The sequence below is a fragment of the Solenopsis invicta genome, chromosome 16 (assembly GCF_016802725.1).
Source record: "Solenopsis invicta isolate M01_SB chromosome 16, UNIL_Sinv_3.0, whole genome shotgun sequence".
Lineage (NCBI taxonomy): Eukaryota > Metazoa > Arthropoda > Insecta > Hymenoptera > Formicidae > Solenopsis > Solenopsis invicta.
In genome coordinates, this window is record NC_052679.1 from 8226121 (window position 1) to 8248711 (window position 22591).

The following is a 22591-nucleotide window of genomic DNA, read 5'->3' on the forward strand; positions in this document are numbered from 1 at the left end:
TCTTTTTGTGGCGTTATGTTGGTACTCATGTCTCTCACTTATGCCGACAAGCTCGGCCATTTTGAATGTTCACTTAATTGTTGACAGCTGCTTTGCTTGCACGTGTTTTGGATCGTCTTCGATTTTTACCTATTCAAAAAAATGGATCAAAGAACCTGTATCAAATTTTGTGTGAAAAACGAAATTAAGTGCGCGGATGCATTCCGAATGTTGACTGTGGCATACGGAGAAGCTACCTTGGACCGAAGCAACGTTTATCGGTGGTACAAAATGTTCTCAGAAGGCCGAGAAGATGTGAACGACGAAGAGCGTGCCGGACGCCCGAGCACTTCAACAACAGACGAAAAAATTAATGAAGTGGAGAAAATGGTATTGGCCAATCGTCGAATCACCGTTAGAGAAGTTGCTGAGGACCTAAACATATCGATTGGCTCGTGCCATTCGATTTTTATCAATGATTTGGGCATGAGACGGGTCGCCGCGAAATTCGTACCAAAATTGCTCAATTGCGACCAAAAACAGCATCGCATGAACATTGCTAATGAGATGTTGGACTCTGTCCGCGACGACCCAAATTTGCTCCAGAGGGTCATAACTGGTGACGAATCGTGGGTTTATGGTTATGACGTGGAAACCAAAGCTCAATCATCTCAATGGAAGCTGCCGCACGAACCAAGACCGAAAAAAGCGCGCCAAGTTCGGTCGAATGTGAAAGTTTTGCTGACAGTTTTCTTCGATTGCAGGGGCGTGGTGCATCATGAGTTCTTGCCACAGGGTAGAACGGTCAATAAGGAATATTACTTGCAAGTTATGCGCAATTTGCGCGAAGCAATCCGCCAGAAACGCCCGGATTTGTGGAAGAACAAAAATTGGCTTTTGCACCACGATAACGCCCCTGCTTACACATCGTTGCTTGTGCGCGACTTTTTGGCCAAAAACAACACACTAATGATGCCGTAGCCACCGTATTCCCCAGATCTGGCCCCCTGTGACTTTTTCTTGTTCCCTAAACTGAAGAGGCCCATGAAAGGACGACGTTACGCTACGCTTGACGAGATAAAGACGGCATCGAAGGAGGAGCTGAACAAGATAAAAAAAAATGATTTTTTGAAGTGCTTCGACGATTGGAAAAACCGTTGGCACAAGTGTATAATATCTCATGGGGATTACTTTGAAGGGGACAAAATAGATATTCATGAATAAATAAATAATTTTTGAAAAAACACAAAATTCGCGATACTTTTTGAACACACCTCGTATTGCGCAATCTGCTGTTAGCGATTTATTAAAAATAATAAAATCAGACTTAAATATTCATTCATTGCCTTCAGATGCACGTACCATTTTGAAAACAGAAGACATTAGTAATAAAATCATTTATTTAGATCCCGGGAAATATTATCACTTTGGATTAAAATCACAGTTGTCATTGAAATTAAAGCAGAATAATTTTGAAAGTAATGAAGTTAATATATCGATTAATGTTGATGGACTTTCTCTTACAAAAAGTAGCAATAGTCAGTTTTGGCCTATCTTGATAAAAATAGACGAACTTGAAAAAGTATAACCATTTCCAATAGGTATATATCACGGAGAAAATAAGCCAAATAATTCTAATACGATTTCTATTAAGATTTATTGAAGAAATGAAAATTTTACAAAAAGAAGGTTTAAATTTCAATGATAGAATTATAAAAGTGACCATTAGTAAAATTCTTTGCGATGTTCCTGCAAAATCCTTCATATTATGTATAAAAAATTTCAATTCATACCAAAGTTGTACAAAATGTTATGCTGAAGGAGAGTTTCTACATAATAGAATGACTTTTCCAGAATTAAATTCAAAATTAAGAACTAATGAGGAATTTTATTCTCAAATTGATGAAGATTATCACAAACAAACATCTCTTTTATGTGATTTGAAAATTGATCTTGTTACATTAGTTCCTTTAGATTACATGCATTTGGTGTTACTAGGAAATATGAAACGTTTAATAGGATTTTGGATTAAAGGTAATCAACAAGTTCGTTTATTTAAAGAGGATATTTATATGATTAACGAAAAATTGAAACTAATATACGAATCAACTCCCTATGAGTTTTCAAGAAAATCGAGACAAATAACGGAATATGAAAGATGGAAAGCTGTTGAACTAAGAACCTTTTTACTTTATTATGGTCCATGGCTTATGAAACCATTCTTAAAAGAACAGTACTTTCTCCATTTCCTTTCTTTACATTGCGCAATTCGAATTTTGATATGTGATGATTTGATAGAAGAATATGTTGATTATGCTCATGAATTATTAATATACTTTGCAAATGAGTTCGGCAATTTATATGGAAATGAATACGTTAATCATAATGTTCATAATCTCATTCACTTAACTTCAGACGTTAAAAAATTTGGTTCATTGGATAAATTCAGTTGTTTTCCATTTGAAAATTATATGCATAAAATTAAGATGATGTTGAAAACGTCCAATAAACCGTTATCACAATTTGTAAAGAGAGTTCAAGAGAGTGAAAAGTATGCTTCATATAAAATACAAGAAAAATTATCTTTTAAAGAAAATGGTTTTATTTTTATTAATAATAAACATGTGGAATGTTTTTCATCAATTAATTATAGAAATTTCAAAATTGAGACTAAAGAACCCAATTGCAATTTTCTCTTAAAAAATAATGAAGTTATAAAGGTAATTAATATTTTTTGAGCCGATAACGGATTTTGTATTAAATACATAAAATTAAAGTTAACATCGTATTTTGAAAATCCTATGGATAGTATCATATTTTGGTGTGGTATTTCTCAAGCAACGAATGAAGAAAATATTGTTCCTATCGAGCATATATCACGTAAAGCTTACAAAATAGGAGACTGTATTTTATCAATATTACGTAAAATTGATTTGTAAGGTAAGAGATAAATAATTTCATACTGTCTTGTTAGTGTAGATAAACAGAGAACAAACATCTTAGTGACTGTAAAAAAATTTTATTCGATCTTTTTGCTAATCAAAATTTTATTAATTATAAGAATTTTGTTACATAAAAGAATTAATTAATAAATGTAAAAAAGACTATAGAAATTTAATGCTGTTTTTTTAGCTCGATTTTATAAACATGTTTTTAATTTATTTTTTAACTTAATTTTGTATTTTTTATATTAGAAACTCAAAAGCAATGTCTTTTTTATCATTTTAGTTTGCGCTTCAATTTGAGCACATGGAGTTCTCAGTAGTTCCTATATTCTGGTTAGAAGAACCAAATTATTGTTTTTGGCCTCAGGGAATGAAAAATATCAGAACGGCCATAGTCAAAGGAATGGCAGTACAAAATGATTGGATTAAATGTAAATGCAGTGTTATTAGTAAGCATGGTAAGTTAATGTTAGAATGTTCGTAAAGAAAGTTTAAAATAATTTATTGCCTATTTTGTTTAATTTAATTTGTGCATTGTTTATAATGAAAATTATTTCTACATGAAATTTAAAAATAAACGAATATGTGCAAAGATTATTGAAATTCATATTCTACAGTTTTATAGTACCGATAGTGTTAGAATACAGTACTTATGTTCATATGACTTTTTTAGAGCTTTTGTATAAATTCAAATTTGTTGATTATTGAAATCGCAGTGATTATCTTTTTTTTTACCCACTTATGAATTAGTTTTAAACGCTGAAAAACACGCTGTTGCCTCGTCAGAATCGGAAAATAAGCGATAAGCGGGAAAACGAAAAGTAAAACACAACAAGCAAAATGATTTTGTTGAATTTGTTGGTTCTCCAAAATTGGTCTCTCACCAGAAGAAAAATACTACCACAAGTACTAAAACCACAGGTAAACTGTAATTCGATTGCAAGTGCATTATACAGGTTTACATATGGAAAAAAATAAACTATAATTATTTTTTTAGCTTAAAATAAGAATGATTTTAAAAAGTTACATGCTTTTTTAGTAATTTTTCCTGTAGAATTGATTGCCGCAATCAGTTTTCCTCTACAATATATTTTTAATAATTTGTTTATAAGAATTACTTGCAAAATTGATTTTTGCAACGTGCTTTTTATGTAATTAATATTTTTTAATGCTCCGGTTCTATTAATAATAATTATTTTTTTGTTATTTTTGCTGATTTGGCCATGAACTTGGGATTAACTTACCTAACCCTAATATATATCCTGATATTCAAATAAAATCTGATGTTATGTTTAATTTATTTTCTACAAAATTTTCAAACAATTTTGATTATATATTTAATTGTATAAAATGTTTTTTATTTTTAGAACCATTGGAATCGAATAATAACAATTTTGAAGGAGGTGATGCAGAACAGAACAATGGTAATACAAAAATTATTTTAATATGAAAACAATGTTAATTTCATTTAATGTAAAAATATGTAACATTTATTAATTTTATATTACAGAGAGTGATATCTTAGCAGACAATATTACTACAGCGCCAATAGTAAATGAACAAGTAGACGATGACGATAATTTCTCTAACTTTGTAATTGAATTTAGGAGAACGATGACAGATATTCAATTACAACTGCAAACTTTGGAAAATAAACAGGAACAGATTCAGGAGACTGTAAATATAATCCTGACTAAAATTAATAATGAACAATACCATAAGGAAGACATAACCATAAAGGACAATAAAATTGGAAAATACCTTCCATTAACCACAATTGAAGACTTGCTTCAATTAGAGGATATATTGAAAAATGATGATGAGGCTTCAATGCAAGTTGTAAGTACATTTATTTAACAAGTATCTGTTATTTAGGAAATACGTACTAATTGTCAACATATTATTTTCTTGATAAAGAAATGTACTTTTATATTAGACATATCAAAATACTATTAAATTTGTGAAAATACTTTTATTAATTTTTATTAAAAATTGTAATTATATTAATAGATAAGTATAACAAATATTTTTGTTCACAGGTTAATAAAGTATTATTAATAGGAGGAAAGAACGAAAAAGATTTCCTTCGAAGAACTTTAAGCGCAATGTTCACGGATAACTTAACATCAATGTGCTCATGGACAGGGCAAAAAAACAACTTCAAAGTTGGGGATACGCAAATTATAATGAGTATTAAAAGTAAGCCCGTTTATGATTTGTGTACTAGCAGTCATTATTGCCTTCCCGGTGTGATTCTTTTGCCTTATCTTTCCATATAATGTATGTAACGTATCCTATACGAATGCATGCGCATGAATATGCATCGGAAAGGCATTTATGACTCGATTGTATGTGTATGTACACCCAAGGACTTTGATTCTGTCCATGAGGAAATTTTTCAAACTGAGAAGTTACCACTTTCTACATATTTGCAGTTCATGATTAATGAAACGACTAGAGCTTATTGCTAGTTACATTAATCATGAACTGTAAGTATGTAGAAAGATAGCAACTTCTCAATTTGGAAAATATCCCCATTGACAGAATCAAAGTCCTTGGGTGTACACCCACGGTAATTGAATCTGTTCCTCAGAAAATTTTCCAAACTGAGAAGTCACCATCTTTCTACATACTCGCAGTTCATGATTAATGTAACGACTACAGCTTATTGGTCGTTACGTTAATCATGAACTATAAATATGTAGAAAGATTGCGACTTGTCAGTTTGGAAAATTTTCCGAGAGACAGAATCAATTAGCGGGGGTATACAATGCACAATATACGTTTGCGTACTTACATACGTGACATTTAATTTTTCTATATATTAAAATGTCAATTAGAATAAAAAGAAAAAATCACGCAAATATAAACATATTGCTATTTTTGTATTAATGAAACTAGTAAATAGAATGTTTTTTGTTCATGTGTTATATTTTTCTTATTTTAGAAGCTTTTAGAACAACATTTCCTCGAGTCACCGAAAGGGATTTCGAATTTACAGTGATGGAATGGTTCCGATTTTCCAATGTTCGTAGACAAAGAAAACTTTAAAAAAAGTCAGCGAGACATTGAAGACAGGCTCACCAATGATCTCAATGATACTGCTGGCAAAAATTGTCCTTCCCGATGAAATATCCAAGGAGGAGCTTTTCATATGTCTTTCCTTTTTGTATCAGGAGGCGTGGTCGCGTCTCGCGGTATTTTTTTTTTTTTTACTTATTTTGCTTTTAACAGCGCTGACATCCAGTCACATTTTTTGCAGGCGCATTGCCCAGAATTTTACTAATGCTCATTTTTACAATTCTGTCAATGAAATTTATATGTTTATTTGTAAAATTTAATTTCTTCGATAAATTTTAATAGAAACGTGTTAGAATGATGGGCTTGGCTTACTTTCTCCGTGATGTAATATCTATTGGAAATAGTTCTACTTTTTCGAGTTTGTCTATTTTTATCAAAATAGGCCAAAATTGACTATTGCTACTTTTTGTAAGAGGAAGCCTATCAACATTAATCGACATATTAACAATCCAAGGTGATTTTTAAATGTCTCAATTGGCAAATCAGAATTTAGATATGTTGACGCTTTAGATAGTGAAGCACTTGAAATCCCATCTACTTCCACCGTATTTTGAATGGTTAGAGAGGTAATTAATAAATTAAAAGATGGAGATTGCTTTAATTGAACAAATGAAAAAAGAGGAATCTCAGAATTCTCTTTTTTCAGAAAATATGTCTCTTATTTCTTTGTACATTTTTTTGAATATTTGCACGTGAACTTATCATGCTTACTGATGCTGCATTTATATTTAATCTAATCATCTTGCACTGGTATTTCTTTGACTAAACCTTCTTTTTGTAAAATTTTCATTTTTTTGATAAATCTTAATAAAAAACGTATTAGAATTATTTGGCTTACTTTCTTCGTGATATATTCCTATTGGAAATGGTTTTACCTTTTCAAGTTCGTCTATTTTTATCAAGATAGGCTAAAACTGACTATTGCTACTTTTTGTAAGAGAAAGTCCATCAACATTAATCGACATATTAACTTCATTACCTTTAAAATTATTTTGCTTTAATTTCAATGACAACTGTGATTTTAATTCAAAGTGATAATATTTCCCGAGATCTAAATTAACCCTTAAATACGTAAGTGGGTTTGAGAGACCCTATATGAAATTTTGAACGCTTGCTATGTGAAGACGGAATGAAATAGAAGGTTCGCACCAAGACGTAAAAAAAGTTTGAAATCTCCTCTTTTGATTGATATGGTTGATCAACTTTTTTGGTCAACTAGAATTCGAACGTCACGGCAGCAAAGTTTTGTTAGGGTCAATGCGACCCATATAGTGCGTAAGTGAAACTTTTTTTGTGAGTATTTTACATAAAAAAGCTGGACAAAATACGTTCAAACAGGTCAGTTTGCGGATGTTACTCGCATATACTCTGTTTAAAGTTGGAATACTATAAAATGCTGTAGAAAAAAGAATTTTTCCGAAGTATATCATGAGACACATCAATTTTCAATTTTAGACACGATTTAATCAAAAATACCTCATATTCGCCTTGTTACATAAGTACATTTTTTAATAGAAATGACAATAATATAATTTGTTTTTGAAAGTATGAATCTTTAGCTTTAAAACGCCGTATTGTAAAGTTCTTCAAAGTTTTTTGTTGCAAAGATATGATTTTATTTTTAAAAAGTGGATTTTTAGATGCCCAAAAATACCTCATATTCTCCATGTTATATAATTATACTTTTTAAAAGGAATAACTTTGCTAAATTTTATTTTGAAAGTGTGACTCTTTAGCTTTAAAACGCCGTATTTGAAAGTCCTTAAACGTTTTTTGTTGCAAAGATGTGATTTTTTGAAGGAAAAGTGGATTTTTGACCAATTTCTCATTTTTGCTTAATGGTTTTTCTCTTATAACCTCACAATAAATTATTTTTTGGCAATGCCGATTATGTAGTCACACTCCTGAAATTTTGAACTTTTGTTAAAAAAAAAAAATTGTAGAAAAATATTGATTGTAATCAAAGTTATAGCTTCTCAAAGTTGAAAAAGTCTCCCAGACCCAAAAATGTGTTTCCGTATTTTACAGGATCGCTGTGTTTAAGGGTTAAAGATTTTATTACTAATGTCTTCTGTTTTCAAAATGGTACGTGCATCTGAAGACAATGAATGAATATTTAAGTCTGATTTTATTATTTTTAATAAATCGCTAACAGCAGATTGCGCGATATGATGTTTAGTCGCCCAACATTTAAGATGATTTTTAAAATGTTTCAATTGACAAATCAGCATTTTGATATGTTGACGATTCAGATAGTGAAGCACTTGGAATCTTATTTACTTACACCGTATTTTGAATTATTGGAGAGGTAAATGATAAATTAACAGATGGACATTGCTCTACTTAAACGAATGAAGAAATAGGATCTCAGATTTCTTCAGAAAGTACTGTCTCTATTGGAGACATATCACTCAAAATTTACAAAATAGGAGTGTGTTGTATTTAATATTATACAGAAATGATTTATAAAGTGATATAACTAATTGCATAACACTTTTATAACGTTTTTCAAGTAATTAGTATCATTTAAGTAACCTTGTTTATAAAAAGTTTAAATTCATGCCAAAGTTGTATAAAATAATTATGAAATACAATTTTAAAATAAGTTGACTTTCAAAATTAAATTTGCTATTAAAAACTAATGAGGAACTGTATTTTTAACCAGCTGTTTTATAATTATGAAACCTAGTAACGCCAAATGCATATAATCTAAAGGAATTAATGTAACAAGGTCAATCTTGAAGTCACATAAGAGATATTTGTTTGTAATAATCATCAATTTGAAAATAAAATTCCTCATTTGTTTTTAATTTTGATTTAATAAATCTTAGTAGAATCTTAATATAAGATTAAGCTCCAATCTGTGATAGATGTATAGTGACAGCCTTTAACCTTTCGCTATGAGCTTTGAATTGTGATTTTTTTTTCAGCAAAAGGTTAAAGGCTTCTTACAGGTTTTACTTGTTGATTTACTGTTACATTAATGCAACATTGTTAAATTTTATTGTATTAATATATAAAATTCGTTATAATATATATGAGAATACTTGATTGAAATATCTAACTTTTATATAGAACACAGTATTATAAAATGTTTATAAATGTTAAAAAAATGTATAATGTGTATAAAAATGTTTATAAAATGTAAAATGTTCAATCTTTTATATTTTCTTGTTATTTCACACCCTAAATAATATATTCGTACACAACATTAATGTTCCTCTTACATTAGAACAATATTTGTTTCAGTTAGCAAAAGATTTCAACAATGCTGTGTTAATAATTTTTTTACGATAAAACAATATCCTAAAATCTACTTACAGTTGTTATAAATATATTATTTTTATTGTATGTAAAATTTTTTAACAATTTATTAAAATATTTTATGCGTTACCACTAAAATAGTTAAATATATATAATTTAATATATTTATTGATAAAATGTTGAAAAATGTGTAATTTACAATAAAAATATAATATTTGGAACAATTTTAAGTAGATTTTAGAATAAATATTGTTCTAACGTAAGAGAAATATTAACACAATATTGTTGAAACGATATTTTGTTAATTGGGACAACGTTGTTGAAATGCTAAAAAAAAATCAATGCATTATTGTTGAAATGTTGCTTTGATATTGCGGAAAATGTTATTGAAACGTTAGAAAAACATTAATGCAACATTTTAAAAATATTATTTTAATATTGGGATAAGCGTTATTGCAACGTAAGAAAAACATTGATGCAACATTGTTGAATTGTTATTTTAATATTGGGATAAACGTTGTTGCGACGTAAGGAAATCATTAATGTAACATTATATGCAATATTGTATATCTTCCAAGTCAATGTTGCGGAAAACTTCAATATGTACGTCAAAGTTTATTCATAATGACGTTGTATGCAACGTTACGACCTACAAGTTCTACAATGTTACATGTTGCTAGAATATCGTTGTAGTAACATTGTTGAAATGATATTTTGCTTACAGGGTTTATTGTCCGCGATTCGAAGAAAGATCATTCGCTGCTTATTGTTCAGATGACACAGCGCCTCGAGAAGACAAGCGTTTCTCTTTCCGATTGAACGTCTGGCGATTTTCGTCACGCTGTCCGAACTCATGTTGTCCTCCTTCGTCGCGAGAGAGAACAGCGCGACTGGTCTCCACGAGCCGCGTTACGCGATTTTTATGCAATGGAAAACGATCTACGCGGTACGTAAACGTAATGTCTAGTATCATCGGGAAAGACGCACGTACGAAATACGATATTCGTCCGGAGTCGATTGCTTCAGATCGAGCAACAAGTATCCGTGAGGTCTCGAAGTAGCGTCGTAATAAGCCTCTTCTAGAAATTTTGGATCATCGGGATAGACTTGTCGCGCTAAATGACGAATTTGAGCGCGATCGCGAGGATTTTTGAAAACCACGATGTAATTCGCGTTGAGAGATATGTCGCGTTGTCCGCGTCCCTGATGGAAAAGATTCTGCGAGATAAGAATGACACTTTTCTTTCCTAGAAGTTTTCCGAAAAAATTTTTATATATTATTCATATATATAAAACATGTATAATTAGGTATAACTGTTTATAAAATATTACGTATATTTTAATATATATTGACATACTTTATATATAATTATGTATAATTAATTACATTAATGTTTAATATATAATTATTTTAAAACATTATGTATAAATAACCCTTACTCTGCATCTTAATTTTTTTGTTCTTTACTTTACATTGTAGGGTTATTCGCGTTTCGCGCTTTTATTAGAGCCTACATATATTGTAATGAGATGGTTTTCTACCGTTATTTTATTTAGTTCCAATATTTTAGTATACGTTTAAAAAGTGGAATGCAATAATAATTGGTAAAACTACGTAATTTAGTGTTTTGAAAAGTTTTAGAGATAAATTACAATAATAGCAACGAAAAATTAGTTTCTATTTGAGAAATTAGATCTAAATTTTATGTGACCCTGACAACGTTATTTGAGGTTTTACTATAATACTATGTAGTCCCTCACTTAAAATGATTACAATTTTTAAAACATTTTTCTCAAGAATGCTCTTTTTGAGACGTTCGTCCGTTTCCGAACCTCCCTGTATATGTAAAACATGTTTAATGTAAATATTTGTTTTTCTTTGAACATTATTATATAATATATTAGCACAATTATTTTTTTCCTTTTTCTTTTTTTTCCTTGGGCAAAATTAAGTTTCGTTTTTAATTTTTGAAAAGACATTAAAAATAAAATAATTGTTTTATTTCAATTCTTTTTTTAAATCAGAAGCGTTAACAAATGCATATAGACAGTATACTTTACTAACAGTATACTTTACTAACAACTTTAATAATTCTAAATATTTTTTTTTTTAATTGTTATAAATGTTTGTAAATATATTTACTTCTTAAATATTTTTCTAATATAATGCTTAATTAGGAAAAACATATCGGGATGTGCGCTATCGGGATGTGCGTTATCGGGATGTGCGCTATCGGGATGCGCGTTACCGCGATGTTCGCTATCGGGATGTGCGCGAGTAAACGTGCATAAACTTGTTCGAAGGCACCCTCTCACTCTCTCTCTCACTCCTTCCGTCCCTTTTCGTGCGTTTAAAATGTAGTATTTTTAATTTGCAAATGATATTTAAGCGATCATATTTGTCTTAAATTTTCTTATTAAATTTTATTATTCGCGAGAGTACAACCAGCTTGATTGATTCTGTCCCTCGGAAAATTTTCCAATTTGAGTAGTCGCTATCTTTAAAAATATTTACAGAACATGATTAACGTAACGACTAATAAGTTCTAGTCGTTACATTAATCATGAACTGGGAGTATGTAGAAAGATGGTAACTCCTCTGTTTGGAAAATTTTCCGATTTAAAGAATCAATGACGCTGGGTGTACATTCATTACAATAATGTTGCGCATATATGTGGCGCCTGTGAGCGTGTACTTGAATTTTCTGGGCGACGTGAAGATCTCACGGTCATCCTGGTATTTGACGGCCAGATGACAGAGACTGATATTAGACAAGTTAAATAGAGCATAATTAAAGTGAAAGAGAGAAAGCGAAACTTCAAATGTGAAAGTGTTGTCCGTATTCGGTTGTGTCATCTGAGTGCATCAGGTGCCTCACGGAAACACCCGCATGTAACAGTGAGTTGCGCCTCCCCTGTATACCACTACTATCCGACACGTCATACGCTATTTCTTTTTATAACTTAACAACTAAGTTCAGGACAAATATTTTTCTAAAGGAAAAATCGTCTCAGAGTTCGACTACGAATATGTAAATAAAAAGACTAATACATTATAATGAATCACATTGTATACGGTACACGTTACATAGTATTATACGTGTGCTAAGGGATACGCGTCTTTTTCCCGATAGAGGACATAGTCGCGTGCTATCAAGATGTGCGCTATCGGGATGTGCGTTATCGGGATGTGCGCTATCGGGATGTGCGCTATCGGGATGATGCGCTTTTTGCATTGTGTGCTATCGGGACAATGCGCCTTTTATGTTGTGCGTTATCGGGTCATCGCGCCTTTCTTTGCTGTGCGCTATCGAGATGTGCGCTATCGGGATGTGCGTTATCGGGAATTACTTTAAATTTTATGTGTGCTATCGGGATGTGCGCTATCGCACTCTGCGCTAACGGGACCTTCCCGCGACGAATTGCATTAAAGCGCAGATTTATCACGGGTTCCTTTCCATGGTTTTCTTCATTTTCTCCTTCCTCTTGCCTTTCTCTTTCTAATATTAAATTTCTTATACTATGGAAATTTACAAATCTAGAATTATTATAATTTAAAGTTATTCCTTTCACTTTACAAGTTTCACGAGTGATTCCATCCGCTGTACAAACCACATACGCATAAAATTTTGGGCCTCCCGACACAAACGACTCGATGTAGCTACCGTTGCCGTAGCTTTCGAGTTCGTCCGTCATGTCGCCCAGAAAATTCCCAGTACGTGGTTCGTACTTGTTTGGATCACCACTACTCAAATATACAGGGTGACCCATTTTAACTTAGGCAGCCAAATAACTCGAAAAATAAGCACACTACGAAAAAATGTTTAGAATTAAAATTTCGTCATTTTGAGGGGGACGTACAATGACATTAAAATCAGCCTCCCCACCCCTCCCCCTGGGCGGTGAGGGGTGGCAAGTTTGAAATCTTAAATAGGAACTCCTATTTTTTATTGCATATTCGGAATCTTTGGCTAAAAACACATACAATTTGTCTGAAACATTTTTCTCGATTTATGATAGATGGCGCTGTAATCGACGAAATTCAATTTATTCGATTTCTCTTACTGAGAATCTATGCTTACGATTCTGCAATAAATTATCAATAAAAATACCACGTTTTCATTGTTAATACTCGAAATTAGTTAATACTTAAAACAAACTTCTCATTATTTTTTATTACTCATTAATTACTTCTCAAGAAACTGCTTTTAGCGTAACCTGCCCTTTAGGCAACTTGAATGGTCCAAAGTACCAAGACATTTTGGACTTTCCATCTGATGGAGTTCTTCTAAGTATCCCTCCAAAATTTTGTCCATTTAGTGCCAAAGTCACAAGTGTTTATGTATTTTTTTAACATTTGTACTCTGATAAAATTCTTGTAAAATGGCAAATTATACGCCTACAGAAGTAGTCGATATTCTTATAACCTTTGGTGAATGTGCACAACAATGGTGCACACTTTGAGCATCTCCTCCATGCGGAGAGAGCTGATAACAATGCAATCTTGCCTTAACTGGTTGGGTCACCATACGACCTTGCCTTCACTGGCTAGATTACCACACGTACGAGCACCCCGAATTGTGAGAGGCGAGGGGACTCACGTTAATCAAGCATCCCGAAGGGAACAGAAAACTGCTACGTCCACGTCGTTGTTCCTGGGTTACGCTAAAAGCAGTTTCTTGAGAAGTAATTAATGAGTAATAAAAAATAATGAGAAGTTTGTTTTGAAACTAATTTCGAGTATTAACAATGAAAACGTGGTATTTTTATTGTTAATTTATTGCAGAATCGTAAGCATGGGTTCTCAGTAAGAGAAATCGAAGAAATTGAATTTCGTCGATTACAGCGCCATTTATCATGAATCGAAAAAAATGTTTCAGACAAATTGTATGTGTTTTTAGTCAAAGATTCCGAATATGCAATAAAAAATAGGGGTTCCCCTTTAAGATTTCAAACTTGCCCCCCTCACCGCCCAGGGAGAGGGGTGGGGGGGCTGATTTTAACGTCATTGTACGTCCCCCTCAAAATGACGAAATTTTGATTCTAAACATTTTTTTCGTAGTGTGCTTATTTTTCGAGTTATTTGACTGCCTAAGTTAAAATGGGTCACCCTGTATAACAGAATCGGTATCGCAATATAATACACGTCTATTTAACTTTTCTAAATAATCATACAATTTTAACCTAGCTTGTGCCGTCGTGTATGCCGCGATCACGACGTTGGTAATCGGAGAAGCTACGATTGCCTCTTCTCGCAGTCGTCACGAGACATACAATACCTCGTCGTTGACTGGTAATATGTCAGTTATTTTGTGCTCAGGGCTAGTGAGCAAAGTTGCGAAACGCTGAGGCGATTCTACGATCTCGGTACTAGGAAGATTCGATCGTTGGCCGAATTTTCCCCAGAAGGAATTTAAACAGAGCTTCGCGACCGAGCGCAAGCCAGGATTACGAGAGATGTTGTTTCTATCGAGTATAATACCTTCGATTTCCTCATATTCACGAAGGTATCGTGCTTTACTCTCGTCATCTACACATTTGCTCGGCCATCCACTAGCTTCCTGCTTTAATTGCAAAAAGGAATTTATATATCCGGTGAACAATCCACCCTGCCACGTATCGCGATCGTAGCGAGCAACTTTGTATTGCCAAATTTCATTTACTTGCCTCACAAGATAACCTTCCTCGATGGCTTTACGTATCGCGATCGTAGCGAGCAACTTTGTATTGCTAAATTTCATTTACTTGCCTCACAAGATAACCTTCCTCGATGGCTTTACGTAATTCGTATGATACCCAAGTACCCTCGAATTTACGTTCGTCAGGATGTTCGTGAGTGCACGCGGACTGCGAGAACATTTCGCAGCAACTCCGGCACAACGCAAACAGCAATTTTCCGCGCACACGATACGGGAGTACCGGGTGAAAGAGATTGCGCGGTGGGAGTACTCGACAACGTACGAGACCTTCGACCGGGTCGAAATTATACCTTGGTCCGTCGCCGATTAACGATGAGCATTCCGCTCTGATATAGATTTCAGGGTGGCCGATCGGAAAAACGCCCATCTTTAATACGTAAGGATACAAAGAACACACGTCCACGTAACGTATTTTTTCCGCGTACCCCGCTACTTCGAGTCGAGTTACGATATTTTCCGTGCGGCCACCAAAAAACGCGTCACGCGGATCGAGAGGCGCAGATTTTAGTATAGGGATGTTCGAGAAAATTACGCATCTCGTTATTTGCCCTCATTTCTCGGTCGAAAGCGCACTCCTATTTTTCAATCACCTGATATCCTTGCCGGCGAAGACGCCATGTCGTTGCGATAGTTCGTTCGTAACGCGTTTCTATCGTATCGTCGCGGTTAGCAGTTGAAAGCTTTCTGTCACGATTCACTTGGAAGCAAGTAAGGCATCCGTGCCAGAAGCACCCGTGAAATTGGAGAACGAAAGGCTGAGTTTCAATCCCCAATTTTGTCTCGTAATATCCGTCTGTTATGTACACACACACAGACACCAATGTCGTGCACGACCCACACTTACACAGTTCTATAATGTCAAAATGACCATTCATAGCTATGAATCATATTATGTATTTCACTTTCTAAAAACAAACGATATAATTCATAGCCGAGGAGATAACGGGCGAGTTTCGGACAATTGCCGAATGTTTGTACACATGCATCCCTTGAAAGGCGAGAAAGGGTTCGACGCCGCGGCGTCGGACCCTTAAACCATAAAACGATGACCCGGAAACGGCTATTGTCGCGTTCGTCATCCTGGGTGCGGCGATCGTTGTCTTAGTTGTTCACAGCTCATTCGTCAAACTAAAAACTGGTCGGTTTCGATTTGTTATCCTGGACGTACGCCTACCCGACCTGAGTGCCAATCAGGACGAAGGTTCGGGAATCAGAAGTTATAAGAACGGCGTGCCCACGGATGACGGGTTAATTCCATCAGATTACGAATCACGAGCAGAAATCGGTCGAACGTGTCAAGTCCGAGCCTAGCAGTGTCCGAACGGTCCGATCTTCCTCGACTAAGAATATCTTATCGAGTTCGCGACTCGGGACAGCTACCCCAAGGCGTCGTCTCTTTAGACTCAGGGCCGCTGCTTCCCTGAGGCGTTGTCGCGACGAAGCGTGTCATCTCACGCACATACAAAATATCACGTCACACGTGAACATTGATTACCACGCGAGTGGATTGAACCTTTGTCACTTATCAAGAAATAAACTCATAAACGAAAGACGAAACTCAGTGAGTGAATTTTAAGTAATTCCCCACATTACACCGTCTACGTGGCTACCGCCGATTAAACGCTCGCGACCTCGCCCGGCATGGTTTATGGGATGTCCGAGCTCACGCTCCTTCCACACTAACCATTGTAAAGCTTTGCGCGATTGTCTATCGGCGTTTCTGTATCCGCCAGACGGGATGATTCCTATTTCCCCCTCGCAAAGAAAGTTTTTTCGAAAAACTTTCATACACGTGGAAGCGATAGTCGTGCATTCTTCGAAAGGACACACACCGCCGCGCTGTAAAAATATTTTTTGGAAAGCTACACAAGCACGTCGTAAAATATCTACGTCATTTCGACAATAACGTACGATCTCGCGCTGGAAGTCGAAGATGACATTTTTATTTGTCATTTCCGTATGCCATGCAAGAAATCGCTCGCGCTCATCAAGTTTCATTTGATTGGGAGAATAAAATCGAGCCTCGGGTAATGGACCGACATACGATTCATTCTCCACAGTGTTAAATAAATGCGGAAAAATGCCTTTATCTGCCGTGTCTCTTAGCCCGAAAGCTTTAGGTAGATCAGATAATCGCATCGACATATAATTAACGCTGTCGATGAATTTTGTATGACCGATCGTCATCACGATAATCTTCGTCCCGTTCAGAATTATCCGTGGCTTTTCCGTTATTAACGATTTTTCGACTAGATATTTTAAAATAAATTGCGCGTCGAACGCCTTTGCGTTGTGAGCAATACAAATAATACTTTTAAAATGTTTTGTTGGTTGTGTCACGAACTCTATAAACTGTTTTACCAGGTCGATATTAAATACAAATTCGCGCGTTCCGCACCGACATCGCACCGTCATGTCGACTATCGCCACGCAAGCAAATTTGTTGTGCTACGCAGAGAGTCGGAACGTGTAACTTTACGTTCTCGGTTCTTTCGTACGTCCTCGTCCTGCCGCGTTTCAAAATCGTAAAACACGAATGCGACAGCTCCCTTGACTTCATTGACGTTCTCACCCTCGAGGTCATTAGCGTTTCTTTGTGCCTCTTCACGTATCGCCGCAGCACTCGTACCCTCTCCAGGGTCTTCAGCTTCGACTCTGCGTCGAAGAGGTTGCATAAAACACGAATGATTTACGAGTTGCTGAAAATGACATATCCTACAATAGGCGCTATTACATTCGTGTCGCGAGCTTGATTTTATAAATCGTCCACAATTGTTACAAATTTTAACCGAATGGCAAACAGTTGATTTTCCTTCATAAGATTTTTCGGTACAATGACGCTCGAAACATGAATTTCCGAAGAACGTACGATTACACGTATCGCACCTGACTTTCTCCGCGTCGTGATGTTCACACGAGGGTATAGCGTAGCAGCGTGGGCATCTTTTAGAGCAACGATGCCCTCTGATGGGGCGATAACCAACGTTACACGCTACGCAATATCCACCTTGTGAACCCGCAGCGGCTTTTAAATTTAAAATGGTATTATAAAGGCGTCTACCCTCATAATACATAATATTTAAGCAATGATTTGGTTCGCGTCCTAGTGAGGCGAGTATCGTACGCCCGTCGTAGATTAGGTTTCCCCCGCGTCCGAAATCTTTAAAACCGTAAACCATTATTGCCAGATTTTCAGCGGCGAGATACCGTTGAAATTGCTGGATTTCGTAAATCCCACATCCCTCGTCCGGTATCACGATACCGGTGTTCATCGTTAATTTTAACGCTAAATCGCGTTGTAGCGAGGAACGTCGGAATCTTACGGCTTCCCACATTTCGTGACGCGGCCCCCGAAGATTTCCACGTTCACAGTGGATTCGCGCGGCTACAAGTGAACGAGGAAAGCATAAATTATCGTCATTTACTATTTCCAATATCGATCGTTTGACGACATCCTCACGCGTCAATGGATTCGATACCCTTCCACGTCCCACCGGTACTGCGACATTGAAAACCCTGATATTAAAAGTTTCCGTGACTTCAATTCCGCCGTTGCTTTGCGCTACCGAATTTACGAGTTCCCATATGTCCTTGTAAGTCAAGTCGCGCGCCGGACGAAACGACAATCCCGCCGATCCGAGCGTCAAACTATCGGAATTGAAAGATAGCCCTACGTAATCCGTCGGTTCACTTAAGCTTATCGCGTACGCATGGATTTCGCGGAACGCGTTTTCTAGCCAACGCACGGTATCGGCACCCTGTGGCACTGGACGTATCGCGAAACTCGCCTCTATCCCGAGTATAGAAAAATTCCTAAATCTACGCGCGTTTTTCGTCTGCAGCTCTGTATAATTAAATCTATCATCAGCCCAATGTTGTTGCTGCTGCGACTGCTGCTGCTGCTGCTGCGATTGTGGGTCTTGCTCCTGTTGCTGAGAATGTTGCGACTGTGGTTACTGCGACCGATGTTGCTGCTGTTGAGGCCTTTGGTCGGCTACATTCTCCGCAGCATTGTGGAGAAATTCTTCCCCACTAGCGTTTCCTCCAATTACAGCTTCAACAAGTCCAGCGCCAGTTTGAACTGAAAGATTTTTGAAATATTTTGATTAATCATTGCTGTCTTACATTCTGTTTTATTTCTTCTTTTCTTTTTTACTAATACACGAAAACGCCGACAAAAGATATAATATACTAACTAATTCACCAAGTTACCCCACAATATTTCCCCACCCAGTGATATTAATTATGCCCTCCATGGTAAGGTATTGGCATAATGTATATCATCTAAAATTATTTTGCTTTATATTACTTCGAAATAAAGTAATTTAATAATAATATTAATAATAGTTACCATCATACTCTGGCGAAGCAACTCTGACTTCTCTTTCCTCGGCGTCATTTTCTACTTTCGTCCCCTCTTCATTATCCTCCACTTCAGCGCCTTCATCCGATTCCTCTTTATCTCCTTCTTCCTCATCTTCCATTGCTTCCTGCTCTTCTTCTTCTTCTTCTATTTCATTTTCCTCTTCCTCTTGATCTTTTGCCTCCTCTTCCTCATCTTCGTCTGTATCCTCCTCCTCATCTTCTCTTAATGCTTCTTCTTCGATTTCCTCCTCTTCCTTCTCCCGTCGCTCTTTCTTCTCTTTCTTCTTCGTCCTCCGTCTCGTTTGCTTGCACTAAAAATAATATTTTTTTTGTTATTAATTATGCTAAATAACTATATGTTAGTTTCTCCAAGTCTATTTTTTAAAACTTACCTGGAGTAAATATAGCCTCATCGGTTGAGGATGGAACTCTGTCAAAATTACCTCGAGTATCGTCGTCGTTATCTAAATATATAATAACAATTGTTATTATTATTACTATTATTACAATAACTTTATAACACGATATTTTTAAATTTACCTGATGATTTACCGACGGGGGTGTATCGAGATGATGGTGCCTCCGCAACTAAGGCCGCGATTTCAATTCGCGGTCTTCCTAGAAAATTTTCTATATTTAATATTTGATAAAACTTTGAATATTTAATTTTCTCCACGAGACGACGCGTGTCTCATGCTTACTGTACGTAGAGTTACTTACGGGCTGCTACGGCACCTTGAAGCTCCTCTTTTGCGCGTCGTCGTCTCGTCCCGTAATTTCGCTCAAGAGGCGGCGCATGACGAGGCGGTAGCGGCTCAACCCTGGCTACGTGTCTTACAACTGTAAAAATAAATATAATTAAATAATATCTAAAAACACTTACATTAATACGCTCAATTTTAAATTTACATCAAATTTACTTACCTTCTCTTTGACGCAAGAAGTCAGCTATATGATCCCCCGGATTATTTTCGAAAAACGCTTTGTTTTGTCGTCGGGTTTCAACGTGACGTCGAATTATATTTTCCAACGTCACGTTGCCATTACAGTGCCCCAGCCTGTGCATAACACACAGCAATGTGATGGAGCACTCCTTAGCGAACTTGTCGAACAATGCGTAATTCGACGCGTCATTGTCACGCGCTACCTTCTTAAAATAGTGACCCTTCACTATTTTATTATTAAAATTACACGCAACGATAAAAAATTTAACAATATCGTCGCGCAACATTTTCACTATTTTAACTTCACTATTTTCACTTTTTCACTCACAATAAATATTGCACCTACAACAACGTTTATCGTAGTACAACGAAAAACTCTCGACTTATAACTGGAGAGTACGAAAGCCGAACTAACGCTTAGCTTTCGTGAAACTTAACATTTATATATTGCATCTTCCAAATATTTCAAAAGCGAGGAAAAAGAAAATGAATTTATCTCGACAACTCCGCCTTCTTTCGACTCTGATTTTTCTAGTCCTATCTAGTGTTCTTTTTTGTTGTTAGACAAAAGCCTCGTTTCGTAGATTAATCTTATAGTAGATAATGTTCCCTATTCTTCGATTAGAAAAATCATACTCTCGTCAAACGTTGACATTTGAAAAATCAAGCTAAAGCCAAATCTTAAATTCTTCTATCAAAAACATATTTTGACATTCTTTCCTGTCGATAAAACAAAAGGCTCAATAAAAGTTTAATCTTTGACTCCTCATACTAGAAAAATCACGCTCTCCGCAAAGGATGATATTTTTGATATCGGAAGTGAAGGAAGTCATATATCTGGAAAAAGTCAGGAAGTGCAAGTTATCACCCACATAGAAATTGACCTCCAGTGGATGTCTTTCGCCCTTCCATAGGTCCATGAGACGTCTATCTCCATGGTGGAAGTCAGATGGACGTCCATTAGAAGTCCATGAAACCTCCATAGCTCCATGGGATTTTACTTCCATCATGGAAGTTAGATGGACGTCCATTAGAAATCCATGAAACCTCCATAGCTCCATGGAATTTTACTTCCATCATGGAAGTCAAATAGATCTCCATTAGACATCCATCCAACCTCCATAGCTCCATGGGATTTTACTTCCATCATGGAAGTCAGATAGATCTCCATTAGACATCCATCCAACCTCCATAGCTCCATGGGATTTTATTTCCATCATAGAAGTCAGATGGACGTCCATTAGAAGTCCATTAAACCTCTATAGCTTCATAGGATTTTACTTCCATCATGGAAGTCAGATGGACGTCCATTAGAAGTCCATAAAATTTCTATAGCTTCATCAGATTTTACTTTTATCATAGAAGTCAGATAGATTCCGTAAAGCGTATAATGTGCATGACGTTATCCTTATTGATCACCAGAAGTTAAACAAGGATAAAATGTTATATTACGTACATCATGCGCTCTCTTTACGGAATTTGGTCATTATCTCTTTACCAAAACAATTATGCAACTAATTCGTTTATAACAATTATAACAACTATGACAATTAAAAAAGCGTCATATATGTTTTTTTAGTAATTTTTCTCGGTGAATCGATTGCGCAATCAGTTCTCCTCTACAGTCAGTTTTGACAATTTGTTTATAACAATTAATTGCAAAATTAACTTTGGCAACGGGCTTTTTACGTCATTAATGTTTTTTCATGCTTCGATACTATTTCTAATTGTTGTTTTTTGACTGATTTGGTCATGGGCAGAAACAGGTTTTAATTATTTATGTAATTTATATTAAAAATATTTAAAGCTAAATAAACAAAAGGTTAATAAGAGTGTTCGCACGATACCCAAGACGCCAGTTTCTTCTTGTTCAAATCAGCTTTACTTCAAATATAACTTTTTATTAACAATCTAACAAGTGTACGTTTATCTCAGTGTTAAGATACTAGGTTATCGTTCCGAAGATCTTAGGTTCGAATCCCTCCGGCGCCGATGCGTTTCAAAAATTTATAAAATAATACGTAATTGTAATTAGTGAATTAAAATGTTATATGTGAAACAGCAAATACAGATTAAGCTATAAAAATAATAAAATTTGTTTAAAAAAAATTTTTTTTACCGTCCATGAGACGTCCACTGAAGGTCCTCCACGGTACACGTCCATTAATAATCTAAATAACGTCTGCTGAGACTCCATAAAGCCTCTACTAATAATCCACGTGACGTCGGTTTGTCATCCACTAAGGCTCTATGAACCCTTTATTAATAATCCACGTAACGTCTAATGGACATCCGTTGTTAACGTTCAATGGAC

General features: G+C 35.3%; 2 protein-coding genes across 3 annotated transcripts; one reads left to right on the forward strand and one right to left on the reverse strand.

Annotated features, from left to right (window-relative positions):
* Positions 1–3670: 3670 nt before the first annotated feature.
* LOC120359803 lies at positions 3671–6083 on the forward strand. Its single transcript, XM_039458980.1, has 5 exons — positions 3671–3845; positions 4292–4348; positions 4435–4763; positions 4964–5123; positions 5872–6083. The coding sequence occupies exons 3-5, from the start codon at positions 4539–4541 to the stop codon at positions 5973–5975; spliced, it is 489 nt and encodes a 162-aa protein (XP_039314914.1). The 5' UTR covers positions 3671–3845; positions 4292–4348; positions 4435–4538; the 3' UTR covers positions 5976–6083.
* Positions 6084–18900: 12817 nt separating this feature from the next.
* LOC113005777 (glutamic acid-rich protein-like) lies at positions 18901–21259 on the reverse strand. 2 transcript variants are annotated; one of them, XM_039458954.1, is made up of 5 exons: positions 20054–21259; positions 19874–19951; positions 19726–19797; positions 19320–19644; positions 18901–19049 (listed from the first exon to the last, which is right to left on the reverse strand). In XM_039458954.1, exons 3-5 carry the CDS (start codon positions 19744–19746, stop codon positions 18922–18924), a joined length of 474 nt encoding a protein of 157 aa, XP_039314888.1. In that variant the 5' UTR covers positions 19747–19797; positions 19874–19951; positions 20054–21259; the 3' UTR covers positions 18901–18921. The 2 variants fall into 2 exon arrangements, with proteins under 2 accessions (XP_039314888.1, XP_039314889.1); XM_039458955.1 differs by lacking the exon at positions 18901–19049 and adding an exon at positions 19193–19252 and having other exon boundaries at positions 19874–21259.
* Between the last annotated feature and the right edge of the window lie 1332 nt (positions 21260–22591).